Here is a 27,055-nt window from a genome sequence, read left to right as displayed (position 1 = left end):
TGCTTAATTTCTAATGTAAACAAAGATGGCAACCGGAAGTGCCGTAACATTTAAAAGGTTACCAAGATAGCTAACTACATGTATTTGACATGAACATTGTATAAAATTAAAGAGACAATTGTTATAGATGAAATGGTAGTAAAAATGTTTTAATATTAAAATCTAATATTTTAATCTCTATTTTAAATTGTATGTATACATTGTCGGATTGTCCTTTGCTCTGTGTTTAATGAGTCATGTTTCTTTTCTTTTTTTTAAAAATGTCAATAAAAAGAGTTTGGCTCATATTTGTCCCCAAGAAAAAAATATTAAAATATTGTTGAGTCAAATTAAATCAAAGAAAAACTCTTGAATATAAAAGAATAGGAGCACGGTGCTGTGATCGGTTGATATTGCTTCTCCAAAACATGAAATGTGGTTACCAGACTGGATGGCATAAGCTTATGGTAGAAATAAAATGTATTATTATTTTTATTATTATTTGTAATGGCAATTTCCTGTTTCTATGTCCTATACATTTTTGCCATTACTTCACAGAAGGGCTGAAGAGTGATCCAGACGCAGACACAAACAGATGACTTTCCGGTCATTTGGTGCAGTTTATAATGATGTTTTATTCAGCGTTTTACATACCAGGCTTTAATTCTACGGTATAATTTGTTGTGGTGAGCATCTGCCGGGCTGGTGGAATCGGTATGAGTAACATTCATTTTATTTCATTATTGACAGAGATATATTACATGCTTTATGGTAAACAACCAAGCTACAGACTGGGTGAAGAAAGAAACAATGTTTAGTGCTTAAGAAAATCAAACATTTTAAGACTGGGAGTGTTTTTTTGGGCACACAAACATTACATATTCATTATTCGTTTGACAAATAAAGAACCTAGATTCTTCATTAACAGCCATGTTTAGGTATCTCTTGAAATACTTGGCATAGAACAACTGTATGGCTATTGTGTTTTCAGATAAGAGTGTTCTTCATCTCGATGCCACATGTCAATACGAGTGTAGAAGGTAGCATTTCTCACATTCTTTGTGTTCCAGTCCTATAGGAGTACAAACCACTTTTGAAGAGGCAAGGTCAATTACTTCTTTAACATTTATCTGCAATGGCTTGTTGTTTCAGGATAACCCCTTTATCAGGGGAAATACAATCTTCACATTTCAACAGCAATAATCAAGCAATTCTGGGCACATTTGAACTCTACATGTCTATAACGTTCTATCTTCAGCTAAGATATGGGTGAACTCATATGCAGGAGGCAACACGGTGTAGTTAAGTAATGATTGTTCATATTACTTAATGACTGTGTTTGTGGCATCAGTTCAGGAGTGCGGAGGTCTTCATCGGGCCCCTGTGGTGCCAGCAGCACTGCTGCGGTTGAGGCTGAGCTGGGGGAAGTGTACTGTTGGTGTTCTGGATGTAGGTCCGTAGAGGCCGAGGTTTCTGGCAGCTGCTGATTTTCTTGGCTGCTTCACGCTTGGGAATGGGGAATAGACCTGCTGTTTAGGGGTGGAGGATAACGCTGGGGTTGACGGGGAGGAGGATAAATGAGATCTTGATGATGAAGATATAGAGGAAAGTGAGGGAGTGGAGGGGGAGGACGTTTTGTAAAAGGTGGAGGAGAAGTCGTTAGATGAAAGGGAAGATCGGAGGCAGGATGTGGAGCTTGCCACTGGGGTGGAAGGTGGCGTAGGAGAGGGTGAGCTAGACGGGGCAAGAGAGGCCAATGTGGGGACCGGAGAGGGGGACGGACTCAGGGTGGAGGGTGAGGAGTTGAAGGAGTGGTGAGGTGGAGGTAAAGTAAAGTGTCTGTCAGAGCTTCTTTCTGAACCTGACGAGTCGGACTCCTGGTGTATTTTTAAGGATGGTGGAGGAGGGAGAAGAGGAACTTGTGGTGCAGGCTCAGACTCTGGTGATGTGGGTTGTGAATCTGCGTCGTCGGGGGAGGTCAGATTTGGTTCGTCCTCTAGATCCAGGCAGTCCAGCTGCACCACCAGCTCTGCAACTTCTGTCTCATCTGCCACCTGTGGAGCCTCCTCGCACACTGAACCAGAGGGATCAGGAGACACCAAGGAGTCGCTCCCCTCTTTCAGCTCATCGTCAACTCCCTCATTTTCCTCAATCTTCCTCTCCTCTTCACTCTCTTCATTTTCCCTTTCCTCTGAATCTCCGAAGCCCAGCTGTTCTCGAGCCATGGCTATATTCCTTCGATGGACCCGGACATGAGCGCGCCAGGGAGACCCCGAGCCTCTTCCACAGCTCCCTGGAGATCCTGTACTGTTGGAGAGCATCGAGGCACAGCGCTGCCTGGTCGGGGAGCCCTGACTCTGGGACAGGGAAGAGGGTCCAGACACCGGCAGGGTGGAGGTGCTAGGTGAGGTGGGTCTAGAGCCCCGGGGGTCTCTGCGCAGTTTCCGACCCAGAAGGAGGTGATTGATGACGGTGCTCGAAGGGTTGAGTTGGGAGGGCAGTACACGGGTGGCTGGGCACTTTTCTGGAGCGGGTGAAAGGTGAGGAGACGCACACAAAAGCACATTAAAAACAGGAAGCAACAGTGAATTTGATAGGAGCTGAAATGTATCCGATACAACTTCTAAAAGAACTTGTTTGCCATTAAACATTTTTTTTCGTTATCAATTATATTTTACAAAATTGATGATTCTAAGAAATTATCGATATTGTTAACGGTCTATCCTAAGTTGTGTTACAAGGTAATGCAATTGTCAAAAATGTAAGAAACAAATATATTGAATTTATAATGAGTCTTCATTTAAAATAATTGTTAATATAGTGAAATTAATGATCCGGAAGAGGTATTTATACTACAAACTTGTCAGATTGCTTATCTATACATTTAGAAATTAATTAATTGTGTCAGCACTACAGCCATCTCAGAAATTAACTATTTACGTTAGGGCTGCTCAATTGATCGTATTTTAATCGCAATTACGATTATGGCTTGCAACGATTACGAAAACAACGTAATCGAAATATAACGATTATTGTTTTATTATTATAAAAAAATTAATAAAAAAAATGTGTATTGGTTTTTCAGTTGAGTTATACTTAAAGTTCAGGGTAATCAACCGTTAAAAACATACTGTTCAAATTGTTTTCAAAATAAATGGATAATCGTTTTTAATAATCGCAATTACAATTATTGACCCAAATAATCTAGATTATCAATCAATCAATCAATGTTTATTTATATAGCCCAATATCACAAATGTTCCATTTGTCTCAGTGGTCTTCACAGTGTTATTCACAGATTATGATTTTTGCCATAATCGAGCAGCCCTAATTTACGTTTGATTGTATAAATGCATCAGCTGAGTCACATTTATAAATACATGCAGCTGCTCATAGCAACATCAGACACTAGAGGGCGCCCAAAGTTTTCTCTGAAGGAGCAACAAAAAGAAGGAAGTGGAAGTTGTTAACATTAGTGATAGGAGTCCGCCCAGACCAGGAAATCCTTGAGGATACAGCCAAAAAACACACAAATTATTAGGAAACCTCTGTCAATACTGAAGACATCATTAGTGTTTTGTTAAATGAACCCTAAAGAATGCTCCAGAAATAATGGTGCATTCAAAGCAGAGTGTTTTTTCATTATTCAACTATGGTTGTGTAATCTTCTGTCATCTTAAGATGTTCAGGTTCTAAAAAAGTTGATGTATGCTTATGTACAGTAGGACTTGTCTTCTGTGCAGCAGTGACAGGTGTCTCCAAAAACCTATGTTGAATATAGCATTTTAATTGACATTGCATATACCACCTGCAAAAAGAACAACCATCATCAGTTGTCCCAGGCACAGCATCCCTCTGAACATATATTTGTTTTTATTAAATCAAAGCACACGTTTGAAAAATGCTCTCAAAATGCCTGTCAAGAGTCTACAGTAAAAGATATATCTACGCATATTTACAATTTATATTAACTTCTTTCTAAACTGTTCTCTTCCAATGCGGACACGTTTGCTGTTTAACAAAGTGAATCATTCCTGTATGCACCCTTTGGCATTTTGAGAGCATTATATTAATTATTCATACTAGAGCAACCAACACCTGATTCAGTAGTATTAGTCAAAGAGTTTATAGTTAGACAACCAGGAAAGGGTTCCATATTTTGAGCCAGAAGTTTCCATGACAGATTTCCAACGTTGTTTTTCCTATAGGGTTTGTTTTTCAGAGAGTATCCTCTATGTTTAAAATGAGCATGACAGAGTTTGTACACCTGTTTAAATATCTTTAAAGCCGCACATTGTATACACTTTTTTGACGTGTTGTTTGCATCAGAAGTTTTTTTTATATGTTCTGAACTGAGGAAATATTCAATTGGAACTCTGTCTTGGAAACCCATGGTAGACCTTACCCATGATTTAACGTTTTCAACTATCCTCCTTAAATCCCCAAATGACTTCAGTTGAAACCCAAATGATTCAGTTAAGACTCTCAAATCAGCCCGAGAGTTTCAGAAGTGTTTGGACAGCAGTACCGTCAGTGTGTGGGTCGGTACCGTCGCTGTGTTTGTCGGGCTGCTCCTGGAAAACAGCTGGACTCGCCACTTCAGTTCCAAGTCCTACGAGTCACACATCAAGGTCACACATCGGACTTTCTGCTGAATGCATGTTTTTCCGTCCCTCTACCCAGCGAGAGCCCCAGCGAGAGCCCCAGCGAGAGCCCCAGCGAGAGCCCCAGCGAGAGCCCCAGCGAGAGCCCCAGCGAGAGCCCCAGCGAGAGCCCCAGCGGTGTTTAATCATAGTTATTTACAGAAGAGGGAGCACTGTTTTTTATTTGTTTGAATAAAGACTTGGACATTAACTGCCACTGTCAGTAAATAGTGTTTGAAAATCAGAGTACTCCACAAAGTGTATTTAATTTATGGCCTACATGTTTTTTATTAAAGAAAATCATGCCTATTTATTACTAATGTTTAAACAATGTAGGTTATTAAGGACAACGTTTCTAAATTAAATTGACTATTTTGTTTTTGTAACATACAACATTAGTTCCATGTTATGTCTGAAAAGTATGACAGAAATCTTTGTAATGAAATGTACTATTTGCTACCATCACCAAGATCTGACATAAGTAGCTCCACTGTCAACACCACATACTGTAATGTCCTAAAGCAGTGTTTGTCAAACTTTTTCATACCAAGGACCAAGGACCACTTAACCAATAAAAAAACACTCGTGGACCACCTAACTCCAAGATTATTCAAAAACACATCGTTTTTCTAGCAGATAACAAATCGCCTGAAAATGGAATAAACAAGTGGCAACATGTTTGATGAAGGTGTTGCACTGAGCTATATCATGCAATCGAAAGTGAAACTTAAGCTCGCTCCATTGCGGAGATATTCCCGCGAGAGTGCGGAAAACTTTAATTCATTAATTTATTTCAAATGTGAAATTGTACCAATATACTCACGGACCACTAGGGGGCGCTCACGGACCACCAATGGTCCGCGGACCACACTTTGAGAAGCACTGTCCTAAAGTGACAGTTGAAGCTCCTAGCTTTTGCCATTAATGTAAAAAACAATGAACGGAGAAGGTGTTAAAAATGTATTAAGTTATGATCAATGTTAAAACGGTTCCTCCCACCTGTGCGTATGTAGAGTTGCATAGCCTGTTGCTGCTGCCTCCTTTTGATGCGTGTGTATTGCTTCTTCAGGGCGCAGATGTCGGTGCTCATCCTCTCCATCATCATGCTGTTGATTGCTGCTTGATGCTCCGCCCTGGCTCCTCCTCCTGCTGCTGCTCCCCCTGCAGCGCCCACCGCTCCGGGGCTCAGCTCTGCGATGTTCCCCTGCTCCCCTCGATGGTCTGGAGGTAGAGAGAGGAAACACTGATGTCACGTTTTTACCCAGCAATGACTCACCTTATTCCATTTCTTTGAAAGCCAGAAAAGATTGAAGGAGGAATTGAAAAAGGCTTGAAGATTATAGTAAGGGCTTTGGTTTAAAGAAGTGGAACCAAACATTCAAGCAAAATACACAAAGAAGCAGACAAATCCAATGTGCCTTTTAAAGCCCCTTTTCTTACTTATTTTCTCACTCAGCTGAGTCACAAAACAAAAAGCCTCTCGTTGGTATCCGGAGAAGATGACAACAGACTTTCGGGAGGGTAGGTTGTATTTATTTTAAATGTAAATGACCGAAAGTTTCTTGAATTACATTCTGTACATGGTTGAGGCTGTTTTGCAGCAATACGTTGTCTTAAGTTATTTCCAAAGGCCTTTGATGCGAGTGAGTCAGCCTTTCCTGTTTTTCCGCCTTTGATGATATCGTAAACACAATGCTTTGAAAATAGACCTTAGACGACGAGGGGAAAAGTGCATTTTGTTCAAAAGTGTTTGACATTTACTTTCTCTTTGATTTCTCTTTAGCTCTACTGAAAAAGTTCAGCGTGTTTGAAGTTATTCTTTCTTCATCAGCTTTCCTCTTTTTGTGTTGCACAGACCAAGATGTATTTTAGAAGCCTGTTGTTTCCTGTAAGTATATGATAAAGTACACTGAGGATCATTCATTGATGTTCAGTTGCTACAGTTAGCTGTTTAAAAGGAGCTATATTTCCCTCTTGAACAAGGACGAAACAGCTGTGCTGAGATCCAAAATCAAACACTACTTTCTCTGTGAAGTACATTTTAAATCGGTGGAGAGCAAAAAAAACGTTTTAGGCTTAATCCCTCTGGCTGTTTTAATCTTTGGAGGAGCCTTGAAGGGGGAGGAAGTGGGGATTTGTCTGGAGGAATCAGATCAGAGACAGTTTGTACTCCGAGTCAAATTGAGGGCAGGACACAGGGATTTGGGGCGGCAGTCTGTTGGTCTTTGCTACCGGCTTCTATTGAAATCCTGTGTAATAAAGTGCGCTGACCTTTGAGGTGCCTCTGGTATCTGTGCAGCTCGGGGGCCAGCAGGCCACCCAGGGGCCCGAGGCAGCCGAGCGCCGTCACCACAGAGTCTTCATCGTCCATTTCGGCATCATCATCACTCTCCCAGACGCCCAAACCTCCACTATTAAGATAACAAACAATATTAAACATGTCCCATCAACACCATCTCACACATTTAAACTCACATATTTGATTTCAGATTTCCTTTGATTGTAACCTTTTTATAGACAGCCTTTGCTGCAATGCTTTTTTACTTTTGTGAAATGCATGCACTGATTTTGTATTAGCCAATAGTATCTTTAAGGGCATTTCATTGGTTAACATCTATTGTAAAATGTAGAGAGTAGAGAACAAACCTTCCACTGGATTTGACTGAAGTGGGGAACGGAGTGATGTTGTACGTGTATTTCTCTCTCAGCTCAGCCAGTTGAGGGAATGGAAACACAGCCATGGCGTAAACCTCCTGAACAATGAGGATAACGGTAAACAAGTCGGTTCAAAAACATTACAAAAGAGCATTGGTGGAATGTTGTAGTACAACGCTCGTACGGTTACATTTAAAGTACTTTACCAGAGTACATTTGGTATTGCGAATTTAACTAAGTAAAAGATCTGAGTACTTCCATCACTGTAAAAGAGGTACGAGCGGTTTTTACCTGCATGAGTTCAGGAGGATCGATGAGGTTGCGGTCCAGCATCTCCTGAGTGAGACATCCCATGGTGCTGTAAAACTCATCTGCTGAGTGGCAGTACTCGATCCTCCTGGAGAGAGGGAGGCAAACAGGAGTAGTGTTTAAAAAAAAAGATTGAGACATGAGGAGAAGAAGAGAAGCAAAATCATGAAGCAAAACAAATCAAGAAAGAAGCACAAATATTCTATCATTGTTTTGAGTTCCTGTGGAGATTTCTACTGTCTCGTGTTTCCAATTGAAATTCATGGATTAACTAAAACAATATTTAACAGCAAATACACAATCATTTTAAAAATGATTGAGCATGACAATGGTCTAATTTAATGTCCGTTAAAAAGGCAGAATTTGGACGCACAAAGGTTTAAATTGTTCATCAAAACCCCCAACAGAAGTGAAATCATTATTCCTGTGCTGGCCCACTCACTCTCCCAGTCTCTCCCAGATGGCGAGTGCGACTCGAAACAGGACCTCGGAGCCTTCGAAGAATACCGAGTCCCAGATCTTCAGCACGGTGGGCGCCGGCAGGCAGGTGGCGAACATCGTGAGGAACCACTGCATCGTGAACACGTTGGTCAGCGGAGGCTCGTAGCTGCCTGAGAAAAAGAATATTGTGAGATTAGGCAAGTTTCCTACATTCACAAACCCACATTATTCCTATTCATCCTTTTCTTTGAGGATTTGTACCAAACAAACAAATATTAAGTCGGTAGAGTACGAATGTTATGCCTTGATACTCTACAGCTCCACAGTATTTAATTACAAATGATATTTTAACAAATACTTCAACATTTAAATTAATTGGGCAACTCTAACGCTGATGCATACTTCAAAGAAATTGATAAAATTACACACTTTACTCTTGGTTTGAAGATTGTTGGAAACATTTTACTATAACATACACAACTAAACTAAATATAAAAGTAGTTTTTTTAGACACTTTAATGCAAGGAAAAGAGACATGTTACTCCTTAACAGCTACAGTATCATCAGGTAGCATTGCCTACTGTTGATGTTGAATACGTGTAGCTCTCACACACACACACACACACACACACACACACACACACACACACACACACACACACACACACACACACACACACACACACACACACACACACACACACACACACACACACACACACACACACACACACACACACACACACACACACACACACACACACACACACACACACACACACACACACACACACACACACACACACACACACACACACACACACACACACACACACACACACACAACCTCCGGCCTCTTTGTTGGCAGCTTTCTGCAGCTGGTGGAGATGCTGTGACAGTCGGGGCAGCTTCAGGCGGAGCAGGTCTCTGAACACCGCCATGTCCACTGAGAGGAGGAGGCAATACAGATTCCAGATCTGTTAGTACTGGACATGTTAAATGATGTCCTATTGATTAATGCTGTAAATGTTTAAAGGTCTGCTTTGATAAATTAGCTTGTTAACCATGGAGTTAACCATGTTAATAATTCACCTCCTGGATTATTTACAGGCTCAAGTTATTCAAGTTTTTACAATCTGTTTTCTTCAATCATGAATCAGCATGTTGTGGGTCGTTGTGTTTACCTGACAATGCTCGCAGGTTGTTGGCAAAATAACTCTCAGGCAGCACTTTGTCAATCAGGTAGATCATCACCTGAACACAGAAGAGAGCCGAGACACACGGAGACCTTTGATCATTGCTAAATACTAAAGGGCAGAAAGGAACATAGAAACGCTACCAGGAAGTAACCAATTCATTATATTGACTCAGTGCCGTATATGAAGATCATCAAAAGAAGATTTTGAAGTCGGACATTGCAAGCAGTTTCATGGGGGGTTGAGGGAATTGGAATGAACACTTTTTACACGAAAATAGTTATCAGAGTAAGATCACATAAGTATGATTAAAGTTAAAGAGAGATAGAGAAACTGTAGTCTTTTCATGCATTTGTTTTAGCCTGAAGTTATGTCAAACGACGATAGCTTAATTGGCTCAATCCCTGAGTGTCAATGGAATACAATCATAGCCTGGATAAACCAGCATGGTCACGGTCGATGAATTGAGTAAGACTACGAAGGTAAATGGGGATCATCCCAATATTTCTCTGAGGCAAGGCCCACAGTCTCTCTGAGATGTCTTAAACTCCTGATATAAAGAATTGTCCTTTTTCACACAGCTTGACTTTAGTTTGAGCATTTGGTCGTTTATTACAAATCTGCGGTCATTCTTTCTGTGTGCGTACCTTCAGCGCATCGCTCTCGTGGCCCTCTGTAACTTCCAGGATGAGCGCAGCCAGTACGTTGAATCCCTGGCAGTAGCCCACACTTTTGTTCCAGCGGGCGTAGGCCAGCAGCACCCTCTTCAGCACCACCCGGTCCTGCTCCCCCTCCTGCCCGCAGTACGAACTGCAGCCCGTCCTGTGCAGGTCCTGGAGGATGGACAGTATGGATCGTTTTATTACGAGTCATTAACCAGGTGTATAAATAATTGTTTCAGAAACTCTGATGAGAAGCAGGTCGTTGGACTTTGCTCTGTTGATGGAAACAGCCATTACTCTGTTGAATGTGTGAGTCACTGAGAAATAGAAAACAGCTGCAGAGTTTCCATGATGCAGTCCTCTCTTTCTCTGACGCACAGGTAGAGGCAAACACCCTCCACCTGACCTGACCTGCCCTGCCTCCAAATAGATCTTTATACAGCCAGTAAAAGAATATCAAAGATGGCTATGTGTTTCCTTTTTGGTCATCATCTTAAGTCTTACTTTGCACTTCCTGAATATCACTTGTAAAATAAAAGCTTGAATCCACTTATCTCAATGGCAGACAGTAATCTGTGCCAGAACAGCGAGACCTATATTTTAGGATCATTTCAAACTGCTAAAGTTGAACACTTCTTGGAAAAAAAAAAACACTACATTAAATCTTAAAGAAATGGATACTGCATGAGAAATCAGTTTTTTCTACAAGGTTCATCAAACATTAGGTATTTGGGGTAATTGGAAAATTGTTGTTTATATGAAACAACATTTTTCAGATTTCAGAAAGTTCAATAAATTAAACAAATAACGGTGAAAAATAAAAAATAATACAAAACGTAACTGAACAGTCTCATTCATGCTTTTTCTGTCAGTGTTTTTAGTAAATCTACATATATAGACTTTAACATTTGCACTCACATTCCTCTCAACCCCCAACGTGGCAATCTGGTTACCTTGACAATTTGGATGCCGAGCGAGTCATCGTCAGGGTTGCTGCGCTCGTTGAAGGCGAAACGAAGCGTCTTGTCCCAGTCTATAGAGATAGTGTGCAGGTACTGTTCTGCTAGCGTTAGCCACACCTGCAGAAAGACAACACACAAAGAACCAAGAAAAAGCACATTAATAATAGAACAATATCAAAGTTGTCTGGTGTAAGAGGTCCGTTGTTCAAAGTGTTCAAAGCAAGATCAGGAAAAAGAAACTGTTTTATTTTTTACTTTTCCCCTGACAAGATGGAACTAATCACTTCCTTTTCCCACTCTCTCCTCCCAGGAGACAAAGTTATTTTGTGAGATTAATGGAGCGTTGTAGACAAAGTGCCTATGCGTGTTGTTCTTTTATGACTATGCGGTCTCTCTCAAGGCTGCACAATTCTGCCTGCAGGTCGACGATAATAAAGAAAACACACCTTTCTTGTCACTTTCTTTTTCTAAATACCCTCTTGGTACAAAACAAAGAATAGAAATAAGGGCTCATTTATCAAGATGGCTTTTATACGGGGGATATTTTTGATTTAGGTTGTGGCACAGAGATTATGCAGAATTATATGAACAACTACAAGGCTACTTTTTCAATTTTATATATATATATATATATATATATATATATATATATATATATATATATATAAATAAAATAATCTACTCCTTACATTTTCAGCGTTTCACTGCATTGCCACCCCTGGAATATAATGTCCCAGAAATGCCATATGATATGATTAGTTTAGGTTACACACCCTCTTTCTCCATTCCTTTGGTATCCCTGTAGGGAGCCTGGCCACAGATTTAAGTGCGTCGTACCACTGTGGGGAAGAAAAAACACGCCGTTATGTGTAATTATCTGCCACTGAGGACAGTGCAAACCGGTACAATACAGCAGGGGTTCCCAACCTTTATTGTGCCAAGGACCGGCAGATACATTAAAAAAAAAAACGCGGACCGGTTGTCAAATTTAACTGATTTTAAAATGTACTCACCACCAGCAGGTAGCAACAGAGGCTAATTGTATGCAACAGCCTGAACAAATACTAGAACAATATGCATCCAAAACATATTAATGTTTAAAAAAGAACCGGTGTCGTTTTTTGGTTTTTCGGAATAACGGAAAACCAAAAAACCGACGTTATTCAGTTTTTAAACCAAAACGGGAAAACAGATAAATCAACGTTTTGGTTTTGTTTGTATGATTTACGGATAATCCAGTGAATGCTGGGAAACCAAGGAGAAGGCGCATTATGACGGGGGGTGTGTGTGTGTGTGTGTGTGTGTGTGTGTGTGTGTATATATATATATATATATATATGTGTATGTGTATGTGTGTGTGACTGGCATTTGTTTTCAGAAGATATTATGATAGTGACGTTCGTTCCGGTGCACGTCCGACAGCATTTAGCACTACATCGAGATTAAGATTAAACAAATTTATTTTGGGAACACCCGCATATAGGCTACCTATGGAGTTAACCAGATGTGTGTAAATTACTGTTCATGGTCATTTGAAAACAAATGCCGGTGTCGGACAGACACAAACACAGAGCAGAGCTGAGCAGAGCACACACACACATCATGCGCCTTAGTGACTGGACATCTCCTTCATAAAACTAATAAAAGGGGGAGTAATCGGGCAGTTCGATGTGTGTAGAGATGTGTGTGGTTAACACGTAGCAGCCTGCAGTCACTCTTAAGCTGTTCTGATGAAGGTAAACACAGCGAAGGCGGTGCGTAAAAAGGCACATCTTTACCCGCTGGTGCTGCACTTCTCAGAGGCGGAGTTACACGTCCCGCTGCCTCCTGATGCTGCCTGCAGCCATTTCATGAAGTGAAGGAGGCTTTCCTTCTATAAAACAGCTGCGGGCAGCAGATACCGTGAGAGTTCCGGACATGAATTCATAGATCAAGGCAGAATGCTTTACTCTCCTGTTTTGCCAATCCGGTGCTTAAACAAATAGCTCTACACCCCTGGCCGACATATCCTTAAAATGAAGTTTTGAAATATATCTCAAAAAATGTATGCACTACTATTTCCCCACATAAACATAACAGTCTGCAATTAAACGGTTGTCTCCTGTACGCTCCTCTTCCTACTTGGCGCACCGGTAACTTTCTCGTGCGCACGAGAGGCTGAGAACAGGCTGAGCCGCCGAATCCCTCGGAATATCATAAAAGCCATTTTTAACAGTTTTCTAGTGAAAGTTTAACCAGGCTACTGGATGAAATAATATGACTGGCATAGGTGCAAAAATTAGACACTTTTTAAAAAAAATATGATAACATATTTTTATATATTTAGAATTCTGAAAATATTACGATAAACTCACAGCTATTTCGCGGCCCGGCAGTAACACCTCCGCGGCCCTGTACCGGTCCGCGGACCGGGGGTTGGGAACCCCTGCAATACAGTATTATTACTTTATGTAGAATAATATATGTTTTACTAGTTGAAAATGTAGTCCAACAGATGGCATTCAGTATTTCAGGAACCTAAAAAAATTATATCAGTTTGGGTTTCTGACTTCTTACCTGCTGGAATCCATTCGTTCCCAGCAATGGTTCAATTGTAAACTTCAGCCTTGTGTCAACTCCTACAAAACAAACAAGACACCAGAAGGTTAAGTCTGGAATCAGATCTAGGGACCATTGTAAGAGACAAAATTCCAAAGTTCCATCCATCCATCCATCTTCTCCCGCTTATCCGTGGTCGGGTCGCGGGGGTAGCAGTTCCAGCAGAGAGCCCCAAACTTTCTTTTCCCTGGCGACATCAACCAGCTCTGACTGGGGGATCCCAAGGCGCTCCCAGGCCAGCGAAGAGATATAATCCCTCCACCTGGTCCTAGGTCTACCCCTTGGTCTCTTCCCAGCTGGACGTGCCTGGAACACCTCCCTAGGGAGGCGCCCAGGTGGCATCCTAACTAGGTGCCCGAACCACCTCAACTGGCTTCTTTCGACGCGAAGGAGGAGCGGCTCAACTCCGAGTCCCTCCCTGATGACCGAACTTCTCACCTCATCTCTAAGGGAGACACCAGCCACCCGGCGGAGGAAACCCATCTCGGCCGCTTGTATCCGCGATCTCGTTCTTTCGGTCATGACCCATCCTTCATGACCATAGGTGAGGGTAGGAACGAAAATGGCCCGGTAGACAGAGAGCTTTGCCTTCCGGCTCAGCTCCCTTTTCATCACAACGGTGCGGTAAAGCGACTGCAATACCGCTCCCGCTGCTCCGATTCTCCGGCCCATCTCACGCTCCATTGATCCCTCACTCGAGAACAAGACCCCGAGATACTTGAACTCCTTCACTTGGGGTAAGGACTCATTCCCTACTTGGAGTGGACAGTCCATCGGTTTCCTGCTGAGAACCATGGCCTCAGATTTGGAGGTGCTGATCCTCATCCCAGCCGCTTCACACTCGGTTGCGAACCGATCCAGTGAGTGCTGAAGGTCGCAGACCGATGAAGCCATCAGAACCACATCATCTGCAAAAAGCAGTGGTGCAATCCTTAGTCCACCGAACTGCAGACCCCCCCCCCCCCCCCCCACGACTACGCCTCGAAATCCGATCCATGTATATTACAAACAGGATTGGTGACAAAGCGCAGCCCTGGCGGAGGCCAACCCTCACCGGAAATGGGTCCGACTTACTGCCGAGGACCCGGACACAGCTCTCGCTTTGGGAGTACAGAGATTGGATGGCCCTGAGTAGAGACCCCCTCACCCCATACTCCCGCAGCACCTCCCACAGTAACTCCCTGGGAACCCGGTCATACGCCTTCTCCAAGTCTACAAAACACATGTAGACCGGATAAGCGTACTCCCAGGCCCCCTCCAGGATCCTTGCGAGAGTAAAAAGCTGATCCGTCGTTCCACGACCAGGACGGAATCCGCATTGTTCCTCCTCAATCTGAGGTTCGACAATCGGCCTGACCCTCCTTTCGAGTACCTTGGAGTAAACTTTCCCGGGGAGGCTGAGTAGTGTGATGCCTCTGTAATTGGCACACACCCTCTGATCCCCCTTTTTGAAAAGGGGGACCACCACCCCGGTCTGCCACTCCTTCGGTACTGTTTCCGACTTCCACGCAACGTTGATGAGACGTGTCAACCATGACAGTCCCTCAACACCCAGAGCCTTCAGCATTTCCGGGCGGATCTCATCCACCCCCGGGGCTTTGCCACTGTGGAGTTGTTTGACGACCTCAGTGACCTCCCCCCGGGAGATTGGCGTTGATCCCCCGTCATACTCCAGCTCTGCCTCTAACATAGAGGGCGGAGTTGTCGGGTTCAGGAGTTCCTCAAAGTGTTCCTTCCAACGTCCCAACACTCCATCAGTTGAGGTCAACAACGTCCCATCCTTACTGTACACAGGTTGGATAGTTCCCTGCTTCCCCCTCCTGAGGTGTCGGACAGTTTTCCAGAACAACTTTGGTGCCGCCCGAAAGTCCTTCTCCATGTCTTCTCCGAACTTCTCCCACACCCGCTGCTTTGCCTCGGCCACGGATGAGGCTGCTGCCCTTCGGGCCTGTCGGTACCTTGCAACTGCTTCGGGAGTCCCCCGGGATAACAAATCCCTGAAGGCCTCCTTCTTCAGTCGGACGGCTTCCCTGACCACCGGTGTCCACCAGGAGGTTCGAGGGTTACCGCCCCTTGAGGCACCTAAGACCTTGAGACCACAGCTCCCCACCGCGGCTTCGGCAATAGAGGCTCTGAACACCGACCACTCTGGTTCAATGTCCCCAACCTCCACAGGAATGCCCGAAAAGCTCCGCCGGAGGTGTGAGTTGAAGGCCTCCTGAACTTGGGCCTCCTCCAGACGTTCCCAGTTCACCCGAACTACACGTTTGGGCTTACCAGGTCTATCCAGAGGCTTCCCCCGCCACTCGACCCAACTCACCACCAGATGGTGATCAGTTGACAACTCCGCCCCTCTCTTTACCAGAGTGTCCAAAACATACGGCCTCAGGTCCGATGATACGATAACGAAATCGATCATGGACCTTCTGCCTAGGGTGCTCTGGTACCACGTACACGTATGAGCATCCTTATGTTCGAACATGGTGTTTGTTATGGCCAATCCATGACTAGCACAGAAGTCCAGTAACAAACCACCACTCCGGTTCAGATCAGGGGGGCCGTTCCTCCCAATCACGCCCCTCCAAGTGTCTCCATCATTGCCCACATGTGCGTTGAAGTCCAAAGTTCCCAAATGTTATATTACGATAGATAGTCAGCATCAGTCTGTAATAAAACAACAACAAGCTGTTATTATAAATGAAAAGGGAATCAACCAATGACGAGGCAGCATACAAGCAAAGGACATTTATGAGCCCCCATTGTTTTTGAACTATTTTTCAAATAACTTCATTCCAATTCCTCCTGTAACTAATAATTTCTTATTTTCAAACGATGTGTTAGCTTTCCACAAATATAAACTAAACGTCGTAAATTCATCAAAAACAAAACCTAAGGAAACCCCAGAAGTTGTTTTAGTATTTGAGAAATGTCTGTCAACTCTATACTTAATAGTAACATAAGACAAAGCAAGATATTTAGATATGATCGTATCAAAACATTGGATTTAATAACAGTTTGTTGTGCTGTTGGGCGATTCACGGAGAGTCGCTGTCCACTTCCGCCTGGTGCTGAATCTGCGTTTAATCTTCGCTTCACAAAAACATCGTTTACGCACACACACACTCATTTAGAACATATTTAGTGTGCTAAACCCGGCCGAAGACCAAACGGAAATGAAACTTTGATCTGAAGTTAAGAGGGAAGGTCCTGTCATGTGTCGGCACTGAGCCAACAGCGGCCATTTCTGCCCCATTTTCTCCGGAGGATCGACACAATGCAGCCGGTCGCACCACCAGAACAACAAGTGTAATAACTACTGCAAAAACAGACAGTTGCAAAAAGACAAAACGTGTGTTTAACCTGTTTCTTCCGCCTCTGTCGTTATTTCCTGCGCCATTCTACGTCGCTTTATTTCCTCTGAGCTTTGGGAGAGGATTAACACGGAAGCCCTCCTCCTTCCCTTCACAGATTACACAGCTGACACTGAAGCGGTATTTATCCAAGGCTGGAACATGAGAGATCAAGAGGCTGAGGCCAGCATGACAGGGCAAGGTTTAATATCTCCAGATGGGAATTTAATTAGAATTAAACCAGTAGATTAATTATTATTATCACTTCAAAATCTGATTATTCGCACAGGTTGAAAATGAGCTCATGAAGCTTTAAGTGTTATGTGATTGTTTCTTGGTGAGAGCAATATTTGACCTAATCATTTGTAATGTAGCAACATGAAGTAATTTGCAGCTGACAATTTGGTATAACAGTCACGTGGCTATGGAGGGGGTATAATAAACAATATTTATCAGTTTATTGAGCCATAATTCCAAAAACTATAAAAGGTGTCAAAAGTATGCCTGATACAAAATGGTTCGATATACCAGCCATCATTTTGATAATCTTATATAATAATTTAAACAATCGAAATGTCTTAAATATGACAATTACTACCCAATTTTACAGATCACATCAAGCAAAGGGAAATTAGAGTATAATGACACAAATCGTGAATCGTCTGTGGACAGTTAGCAGAAACAAACGTGCTCATATAAAACCACTAATTGCCATATTGACCAAAATCAAATCAAAATGCAAGACCATGCGATGCATTGGGTGAAGTGTTAACCTGGCTCTAAGGTGCAGAGCAGCCGCGGTGCACTCCGGGAGATCCCGTTCCTCTTCCTCAGGACGTTGCTGATGATGTTCCCGACCCCTCCCGACCCCTGCTGCTGCCGCCGCCTCGCCGCCCTCGGCCTCCTGCCGGCGGCGGGGAGCCTGTCCTGCCTCATCGGGGATCAGAGCGCTAGATCCGGGCTATCATCGCCTTTTGTCCCGCTTCAATAATTCCGTCTTTATGTCCTTGTTTCCGATAGGGAGTGCATCAGACAGCTGCGCCTATAAAGGTATATCCTCAAGGGAAATTAATCGATTAAACTGATTCAAATCTCTTCCGGGGATCGCTTGTGTTCCCGAATGAAAATGACAGAGGTTCTTCTCACAATTCGGCGAGGCAGCAACGTCCACGTTCAAGCGACACACATCTGCATAAGATATGATTCAGGAAATGTAAAAAATAGCCGCTCGGTGTAGTGCTGCTGCTGCAGCTGCTTCACGCTGCTTCACGCCTCCTCTTCCTCCTCCGGTCTGCCGTCACCAGGAGGAGGTACAGGGAGGAGAGAGATGGGGTGAGGTAATGGTGGAGAGAGGAGAGGAGCCGCTTCTTAACCCAGTTAGCGGTTGGTAAACTAATACTAAACACCAGAATAACAAATGTATCTCAGGGACATTTGGTTTGTGACAGCTGCTCTAGTTTGGAGTCAAATACAATTAAACAATATCAAAATAAATACAATTATTTATAAAAACATAAACAATGTTAAAGTAAGACTGCGCAATGAAAAGATAAAACAAAAATGTAATAAAGATATCTTTGTATACATAAAAAGGTAATGTTCAATGAAAATAAATAAAAATATCTTTATAAAGTAAAAATGAGTCTAAAATACACAACATGTATATTTTTATTTGCTCGCTTAATAATCATTTAATCACGTATGAGCTACTCAAAATAAAATACATGTATTTAACCTTTATTAATTCCGATAATCTCATTAAGTGATCTCATTCTCAAGAGAGAACTGGAACCAGATTTTCTGACAAAAAATAAATAAATCTGCACCAATCACAGAGGAGCAGGTAAAAGGATTGCACACAATGGAAAATGATCTGAAACATATTTTTTTTTTTATCATGGATTAATTTAATTTAAGGATAATGCAACACGTGTATTCTCCTTACTTTGTTTCAGATGGAGAATGTACCTTAAATAACATACAAGCATACTTTACATGACCAGACACAAATCAGTCAACTATACTAACTTCCATGTCACGTATTCTATCAATAACTAAATCAATGATGACATTATGATTCAGTGCTACCGGGTGCAGTAAGTGTTTCCTGAAAGGAAAACACATCCAGTTTTAATGGCGTTCAGAATCAATCCCTGCAAACATCCTTGATGATGAAGATGTTCCACAGCATTATTAATGACCTTGCCACTTTGTTTCAATTGTAGGACTGCTATGATAAGTCTACTTTGTTTTCCCATCATGAAAACCGAAAACTCACTTCATCTATCATGCTATATTTGAATAATATATTGTAGGGCCATACCTATATAAAACATGTCTGTGAAGTTTTTTTTTCAAAATACCAAACAGATCCTGCATTTTAGCCATGCCTCATTTCGCTCCATTTGCTCTTTTCCAGCCCGTTTTTGCAGGAGGTTATTCTGTGATGTAGCTTTAATGCAAATGAGCTGCAGCTGACCACGCCCCCCTGCAGGAGAGGGGAGCATGCTTTGAGATCAGCTGCTGGGCTCTCAGAAGAGGGGGAGAAAAAGAGATCTCCGTCCTCCGTGTTTTATTCTTATATGATTATAGAGTCATTATTCATTTGTCTTAAAGCTCAATAAATAACAAAGAAGACCTTTGACCGACACTTTACTAATTTTGTCCGGAAGATTTAAACTTTAACGGACATGTTGACCGGCAGAAAAAAAATCTAACTGAAACTCTGCCGCACGGTCCCCTCGTCCCTTGGAAGAGGCGGAGAGGTGGGTGTTTGTCTTCTGCTGGTGGACTAACCGGAGAGAATTACAGTGCTTGCCTCGACGGGGAGGGATTGCATTGAATTACAGCAGCAGGGAGAAAAAGAGCCACAGCGGAGAATAAACAGAAGGGCAACCATGGCAACCATGCAAGGGAAGTCTTCTTCGCTGCTTTTGTGGCAGACTACGGCGCCACTTACAGGCCTGGCATATGTACTACAGCGTCTCCAGCGCTTTCGAGCAGCAATGGCCGACCGTGGCCCAACCCCCCATTCCCCTGATAGGTGGAGAGTTGGCCATATAGGCGGAGCACCACTTTGCTGACGTCAAAACAATTAAAATCTGTATCAGTCTGCATCAGATCCGTTGCAGCCCCGTTTTTAGAGATTTGGGTATGGAGGAAAAGAGAGAGGGTTGTGTTTTCTGACACTTGGTGAGTTCCCTGGAACACCGGGGACACATATTCATGTATAAAAGACGTACAAAAGTGCATTTTGCATGATAGGTCCCCTTTAAGTAAAACGCAGATACTATGGATCAATTCCTGCCATAGATGGCAACAAAGACAGAATAAATGGCCATAGATTATGAGATCACAACGCAATTGAGCCGTGGAAAATGACTGTACTTTATTATGCTTTATGTCACTTTCCAGTTGAAAGAATCACAGCGATAGCATTTAGCACATTTTCAAATGCAGCCATGTTCACTTCACAGTATGCTGCTTTGGAGATATTGACACATCCAGGCTTGAATCATACGTGCAAATGCCTCGTTACAATAAAATGTGTATATTATGGTATTATTGTGTACCCTACCTGCTTTTGAGTCATCAAGCTGCATGTTGACAGAAAAAAGCAGGTAACATGAAAAGCAAGATAACCACATTAGACCTAACTCCCTTCAAAAATGTGTTTATTCCTAGAAAGAGTTTACAATCAACCACCAAAGCACCTGCAGAGAGAATCATTTGTGCACTAAAAAGGCAGATTATTAAGCTTTTGATGACAAGTACCTGTAAATGATTTATATAATTAGAACTTTATGGACTTGCCCTTAGAGTATAGCCCAGATCATTCAACTCAAAGATCCCTCCTGAGGACTCAAACATAATCTCTTCCCTGTAAGTACCTTTTCTAAACGCCTCTTAGGAACATTTCCGATGGATTTAAATGATTTTTAAGGCTGCTCTGGGAGTAGCTGGGAGATTTGGGATATGAAAATTAATATTTGATTCTCTTGTGGTCATGTGCTCTCAGTCTCCTGTATGTTTCAGGATATTATGTAAATGTAGGACCTATTTCCATACTACACGTGATAGGAGTGCTAGGACAAACATAGTGAGTGTAAAGAACTGGAAGACTTTTATTTTTCACTTTTAATACATGTCTCCTCAGTTCCCAGCCTCTAAGAGCACTTCAGTGTCTAGGCCTCTTCCTGAAAGTTAACACACAACAAGACCAATCTTTGTTTGTATTAAAGCAGGAAGAAGATAAGTGTGTATTCTTACGTCGTTTCTGTGAGACAGCCTGAAGGCAGGCGGTGATAATGTCGTAGTTTTTCTGCACTTTGTGGTTCAGTCGGTCCCGTCTCCTCAGCTGGCGGAGCAGTTTGGCCGACTGCAGGCCCGTACGATATTTCACCTCCTGGATGATTGAATGCAGCTCCTCCAGGGCTGAAAAGACAAACACAGAAATCGCAGGTTGTCATGTTGTCTGCATGTTGGGGTGAAAATCAAATGTTAAATATCCTACACCACTTCTAAAACTGATAATAAAACTCTTTCCCAGCTGACAAATTCTACATGAACATGCTTCAGAAATTGGATGTCCGACCATTTAAGCGAATCATTGTTAAATATGACATTTACATTTATCTAAGTAAAGCCCCTTAATATAGTTTTAAAAACATGTGATGAGGATATCTCTTCCAATTGGCTGTTGTCCATGCTGCAGGCAAAGATGAAATAAAAACCAGAGCACTGCCATGAACACAGACCATCCTTCCAATAATGGAGTCTAAATGTTTTAAGATCAATCAAATCTGAATTTCAACTAAACGGGGCACAAACAGATCCATGATGATTGTTTTTGTTATTATGTTCATGTGTGAAAATAAAAAAGGGATCACTATGCAGTATGGGCTTATCAAATGATGCAGTATGGGCTTATCAAAAAACTGTTTATCTCTGTATTCGATCTTTTTAAATGTCTGCTTTAGCGCTCCGATTGCATGGGCATTCTTTCACAATGTTTGCATTCGAAAGACAAGGACATTAATAAAAACAAACGACAGAATCATAAGTAATGAAACTAGTCATATTTCCAAAACTGATCATCTTCTCATCAACATTTCAAAAATATTTTGTTGCTGAACCTTTCATATTATCACTATTTCTCCAGGAGGTCAAAGGTCATGATCACCTGCAGACACTGCCCAGGAGGTGGCAGGGTCTCCTTTAAAGGACACTAAGGCTGCGGCCCCACGAGGACGAAAACGGCTAAACGCATAGGATTAACGCAAACGCAATCGCAAACGGCTTCCGTCCACATGCAATAATTATCCGGATAGTGTCTGCCCACACGAGACCGCTCCGTTTAGCTCCAACCGCTGGAGAAGCTGCAGTACATATGCAGGAGCCTGTAGGTGGCGCTGTAACTTCCTCCACAAAAGCAGCGAAGAAGAAGGTTGTCATGGTTGCCCTTCTGTTTATTCTCCGCGGTGGGGGCCGAGGGAACCGGGCAGAGTTTTTCGCCAGTCAGCGTGTATTAAAGTTGAAATCTTCCGGACAAAATTATAAAAGTGCCGGTCAAAGGTCTTCTTTGTTATTTATTGAGCTTTAAAACAAATGAATAACGACTCTATATAATATAATGATAAAATACACGGAGCCTCTCTTTTTCCTCCCTCTCTTCGGACAGCGCCAGTGTCTGTCTCATGCAGCAGCTCATCCAGTAATCAGTGACCCGGCCGACTATAAAAATAAACATATTTATAACTAGTTTAGGGAGTTTGAGAGGTAATTAAAATAGCTAAGGGTGATGATCTGACTTGAAGTGTGTGTTTTGCTGCAGAGGGAGGAGCTGCAGGTGAGCAGAGCTGCGTCTCCGTCCTGTCAGATTAGACTTCACTCGCGAGAGAAAGATAAATAATCTGAATTCAGGGTGCAGTTTACTTTGACGTGGGGGTGAGCAGCAGAGGTGGGGAGAGGCGGGGCTATTGCCTCATCATTATTGCTGTAGATGTTGCACAAACAACTGTAGCATGGTCAATAGCGTCCGGAGCACGATAGCAACTCTGCGATCCGCCATTGTTGTTGTTGTTGGTGGCGAAACACTTCAGCACTGGCGCGGGGTAAACGGAGGTGAGCAGAAGAGGTGGGGAGAGGCGGGGCCATTGCGCAATCACTATCAGTGATCTGAAAATGTCCGTATAGGGCGCACACACGGAGCTGTTTGACCCCCCAGAGAGTGGCGTATGCATTTCTATCCACCTTGGGACCCGTTGTCGTTTCCTCAGTCGTTTAGTGCCATATTCGGTCGTCCTCGTGTGGCCGAACGGTCTATATGACACTAAACAGTAACGCAAACGACCGAATTCGTCCTCGTGGGGCCGCAGCCTAAAAAGAGCGCTTAGAAATGTGTGTACTTATTTAACCACACTAATGAGCAGCCTCCACCTTTAAACGTTTACTAAAGGGGATTGTATCGTAATCACAAGTATTCACATTGTTATTGGAAGCACTATCAGAGGGTTTCCTCTTCCTGATGGCAGCATTGTTTCACTCGCCCGAGTGCGTGCGTGTGTGTGTGTGTGTGTGTGTGTGTGTGTGTGTGTGTGTGTGTGTGTGTGTGTGTGTGTGTGTGTGTGTGTGTGTGTGTGTGTGTGTGTGTGTGTGTGTGTGTGTGTGTGTGTGTGTGTGTGTGTGTGTGTGTGTGTGTGTGTGTGTGTGTGTGTGTGTGTGTGTGTGTGTGTGTGTGTGTGTGTGGAGGGCAAACACTGCGCTCAGAGGCCTGTCTGTGTTTACTGTAGGATTCTACTTTAACAGAGGAAACAATGGCAGCGTAGACCTCCCTGCAACATGCCTTTCACGACTCTGAGGAAACAGTGTTTATCAGCACACACTGAGGCCATTCAAACGAGCTGTCAACACACTCATCAGCCTGTGTTGGAGTGTGTTTGTCTAAAGGTCTGCATACCTGTAAACAGTGAGGCCTTGTACACATACCTGCTACATATCATGATAAACCTTTTTTTAAAAGCAACTCATATTTTTCATTTTTAAAGATCTCTTACTTTGTTTATGTATGCACCAATGCACCAAAACATATCCCTTGTATTTGCAAACCTCCTTGGCAACAAACAAAATCCTCAATCTGATTACAGGCACATTTAATTGAATTCATAAATTCAATTATGGTACACTGGAGCCTTGTTTTATTAAATGTGTCTCCTACTGTTTGCTTGTCTGTCTCCAAAAGGACTTGAAGGTAAAGAAAACCCCTCCTGTGATTTACAACTAGCTCACATAGATGGATAATTCATCACTTTAGTCATGGCTATCACAAGACTATACACAATTTATGTATTATCATTTGTAGGGTGTATGCGGGCCATACACCGAGAGTGCTAAGCAGATCAAATAACCAATACATTTTATTTTTCAATGGAAGTTCTCTGTATCAGGTGCTTTTATGCTGGGGAATTTACATGACATTTACACTATATATTTCTTTTTACAAATATCTGCAGATATATTGCTTTTTTATGTAATCAATCATGTCACTTTGTTTACATATTCCTCGTAAAATAATGGTTATGTATGTATTATCAGAAAGTCTGCTATTAGATTGTCCTGCCTCATGTATTACACCAATAAAGCTCTCAGGCAAAGTTTAAATATCTCAAATAAAACAAATATTGCCACCATGTATGAGCTAGCAGGTATATTGAACACCAATACCACATCCAAATATCAAAATATCAGCCCTAAAAAAGATGGATATGTTGGTAAATGTATGCATAATTTGTGAAATGCATGAAAATAAAAAGTGTATCACAGGTTTGAACAAATAATCACATTTGTTTGACCAGTTAAAACAGCCCAGGCCCACAGTCAGAGGATCATTTAAAGTATGAAAATAAGGCTTTCATTTCTTTCATACTGTGTTTTGTTATTATAAAAAAAAAACGGGAACCCCTTTATTGATTGTGATGCTAGGAAGAGTCTAAAATATGGTTTCTTCCATGTTGTTTTCCATTGTTTTGTATTTATTTATAGAAGGACCATGCATACAAAAACATTAATCTCAGCAAAGAGAAGAGATGCAATATGCCAGATTATAGCTAATAGTTCATTTCCATCTGTGGTCCTTGTAGCATGTCCTTGACTGTTGCTGTTTATTGTATAAAAAAACCGCATGTGTTTTGCGACTTTGTTGATCAAAAAACATCCCAGGCCATATTGGACCCAAGCCAATCAATCAATGAACAGACCCCTCACCTTTCTGTGCCAGGTAGTTCATCTGATGCCTCCTTGTGTGCTTCTCCTGGAGCTCCTGGAGGAAGCTGGACCCGGAGTTACTGCGGCCGAGGAAAGCATCAGATCCGGACGCCTCTGTGGAGCTATCCCAGCTGTCCAAATTCCTCCTGCTACCACCGTTGTACGTCTCATAAAGCTCCACCAAAAGACAGTCCACTATGGACCTAGACCTGATGAATTTGACTCCATCTCCCGTGGTCTCAGAGTCACTGTCCCCTGCCGCGCTAGTCCTAACAGCGGCAGGTGGAGCTCCGTGCTCCCCGGTGGAGGGCACCTGCTGTTGTGATGATGATGTGTCATAAGTTGACTCGGTGGAGTTTGTCCACTGCTGGAAGCCGGAGAAGTCCTCCTGAAAGGCGGATATACAATTGACGAAAACGCCGCTTTCGTCCTCGGAACATACACCGTCGCATATGTCAACTTCCAAAAGTTCGGTTCCGTTTAATTTCACCGGCGACGCCATTTTTCTTTAAATTAATATTGTTTTACAGACATCGTAGCAGAAGTTACAAAGTTTTCTATGAAGAGGATAGAGTTCCTGGAGCACTCCATTCCTCACCTCAGAAAAGGTAGAGACCCGTTTGTCAGCTTTTAGTTTTCTTCCTGAACGTTCCGGACATGACTTCCCTGCCCCCCCTTCTCCTGGATAACAATGGGCCGGCCCACTCTGGCTAAATATCTCAACGGCTGCCAAACTTTCTTCAGGTCGCTCGACAGGTGCTGGTGAATTGACCAATCACAGAAGAGACAAAAGTAAACCGACCAATCCGCATCCTTGTTTAATCATTAAGCCAGAAGGTCATTTTGTACGTTTATTTGAGCAATACAATGTAATGTATTAAACAACGGAGAATAACACTAACATGATAATACACTGTTAATTTGAGGTATATTTTTTAAACGTTTACTTGTTCATGTATCTGTAGACCTGCCAAATACATCTCCAGATAAATGTGTATAGCAGTGGTGGTTGTTAAACACACATTGCTTGTTGCAAAGCAAACAGTTGTGGAAGTAAGCCTACTCTCAGCCCTTTTACTAAAATTGGTAAAAGTACCAAGACTACCACAGTGTATAAACACTCACAAATAAATATCTTGCATTCAATATGTTACTATATTAAAAGTAGTTGCCAAATATAGGCTACTAACAAATAGTCTACAAGATGCCTACAAAAAGTTAACTTACTTTGGATGGGCCCATTCAGAGTAATGTAGGCTAACACTGCAGCCATTATTGAATTATAATCACTGATGTATTATTTTGTACATTATTGAGTCTTTATCTACAGTAATATTATTTAATAAGTTGTTAATAATATTTTACATTGATAGGCTAATCTGAATCAGCAAAGTAAAAATGTTTATAAAATAGATGTAGTGAATCAAATAAGTACTTTATTTTCAGAAGTATAAAGTTGCAAGTGGGAAAATATGTGAAGAACAAGTAGCCTCCTTTGATGCAAATGATGCTACTTAGCTGCACTCTGCAACTGCATAACTATTGTCAGAAATATGAGTCCACTAGACTAGAGTAAACGTATTTTCCACCGCAGTAAATTAAAAAAACACGTCGGTGCTCTCTGGTGGACAGATTGTGTAATGGCGTTTTAAACGACCTCAAACAACATTCTGTACTGCAACTTCTTGTATATTATCTGTCACCATACGATATATCTGCAATAATCTGATAGTGGCAGATATCTAAGCTTGCCTGATGTTTGGTATATTGTTGCTACTACTTTATTTACTTCACTACATTAATGCAGCTGTATAAATTAATACAAATTAATAACAAATAAATAACAACAATACATTATGACATATTATTGATAAAGTTACCCAACAATATAAATAATTAACTTAGCTCGACTTTACAAGCTGCAGAGTTCAAGTAATACACGTAATAATGCATTAATAATAATATGTATCCAGTAATATAATATATGATTATAAAATT

At 42.1% G+C, this 27,055-nt stretch overlaps 1 protein-coding gene across 5 annotated transcripts; it reads right to left on the bottom strand.

Moving 5' to 3' along the window:
* Positions 1–575: 575 nt before the first annotated feature.
* tbc1d30 (TBC1 domain family, member 30) lies at positions 576–25,742 on the bottom strand. Of its 5 annotated transcripts, XM_034074732.2 has the most exons (15): positions 25,058–25,742; positions 21,065–21,229; positions 13,404–13,465; positions 11,621–11,686; positions 10,839–10,964; positions 9,871–10,056; positions 9,212–9,281; positions 8,875–8,973; positions 8,029–8,197; positions 7,569–7,674; positions 7,269–7,375; positions 6,894–7,033; positions 5,622–5,843; positions 4,508–4,591; positions 576–2,503 (listed from the first exon to the last, which is right to left on the bottom strand). In XM_034074732.2, the coding sequence occupies exons 1-15, from the start codon at positions 25,557–25,559 to the stop codon at positions 1,350–1,352; spliced, it is 3,258 nt and encodes a 1,085-aa protein (XP_033930623.1). In that variant the 5' UTR covers positions 25,560–25,742; the 3' UTR covers positions 576–1,349. The 5 variants fall into 5 exon arrangements, with proteins under 5 accessions (XP_033930623.1, XP_033930624.1, XP_033930625.1 ...); XM_034074733.2 differs by lacking the exon at positions 4,508–4,591; XM_034074734.2 differs by lacking the exons at positions 21,065–21,229; positions 25,058–25,742 and adding an exon at positions 17,569–18,086.
* Between the last annotated feature and the right edge of the window lie 1,313 nt (positions 25,743–27,055).

Source organism: Pseudochaenichthys georgianus, chromosome 23, assembly GCF_902827115.2.
Source record: "Pseudochaenichthys georgianus chromosome 23, fPseGeo1.2, whole genome shotgun sequence".
Lineage (NCBI taxonomy): Eukaryota > Metazoa > Chordata > Actinopteri > Perciformes > Channichthyidae > Pseudochaenichthys > Pseudochaenichthys georgianus.
This window is presented reverse-complemented; position numbering and strand designations above follow the sequence as displayed.

What these genes read in the sequence shown, in the direction of transcription:
- tbc1d30 (XM_034074732.2), bottom strand. Translation starts at nt 25,559, where the DNA reads ATGGCGTCGCCGGTGAAATTAAACGGAACCGAACTTTTGGAAGTTGAC. An exon ending in GAACTACCTGGCACAGAAAG is followed by an intron (nt 21,230 to 25,057) that starts GTGAGGGGTCTG and finishes TTGTCTTTTCAG; the next exon opens with CCCTGGAGGAGCTGCATTCA. An exon ending in ACGAGAGCGATGCGCTGAAG is followed by an intron (nt 9,282 to 9,870) that starts GTACGCACACAG and finishes TTCTGTGTTCAG; the next exon opens with GTGATGATCTACCTGATTGA.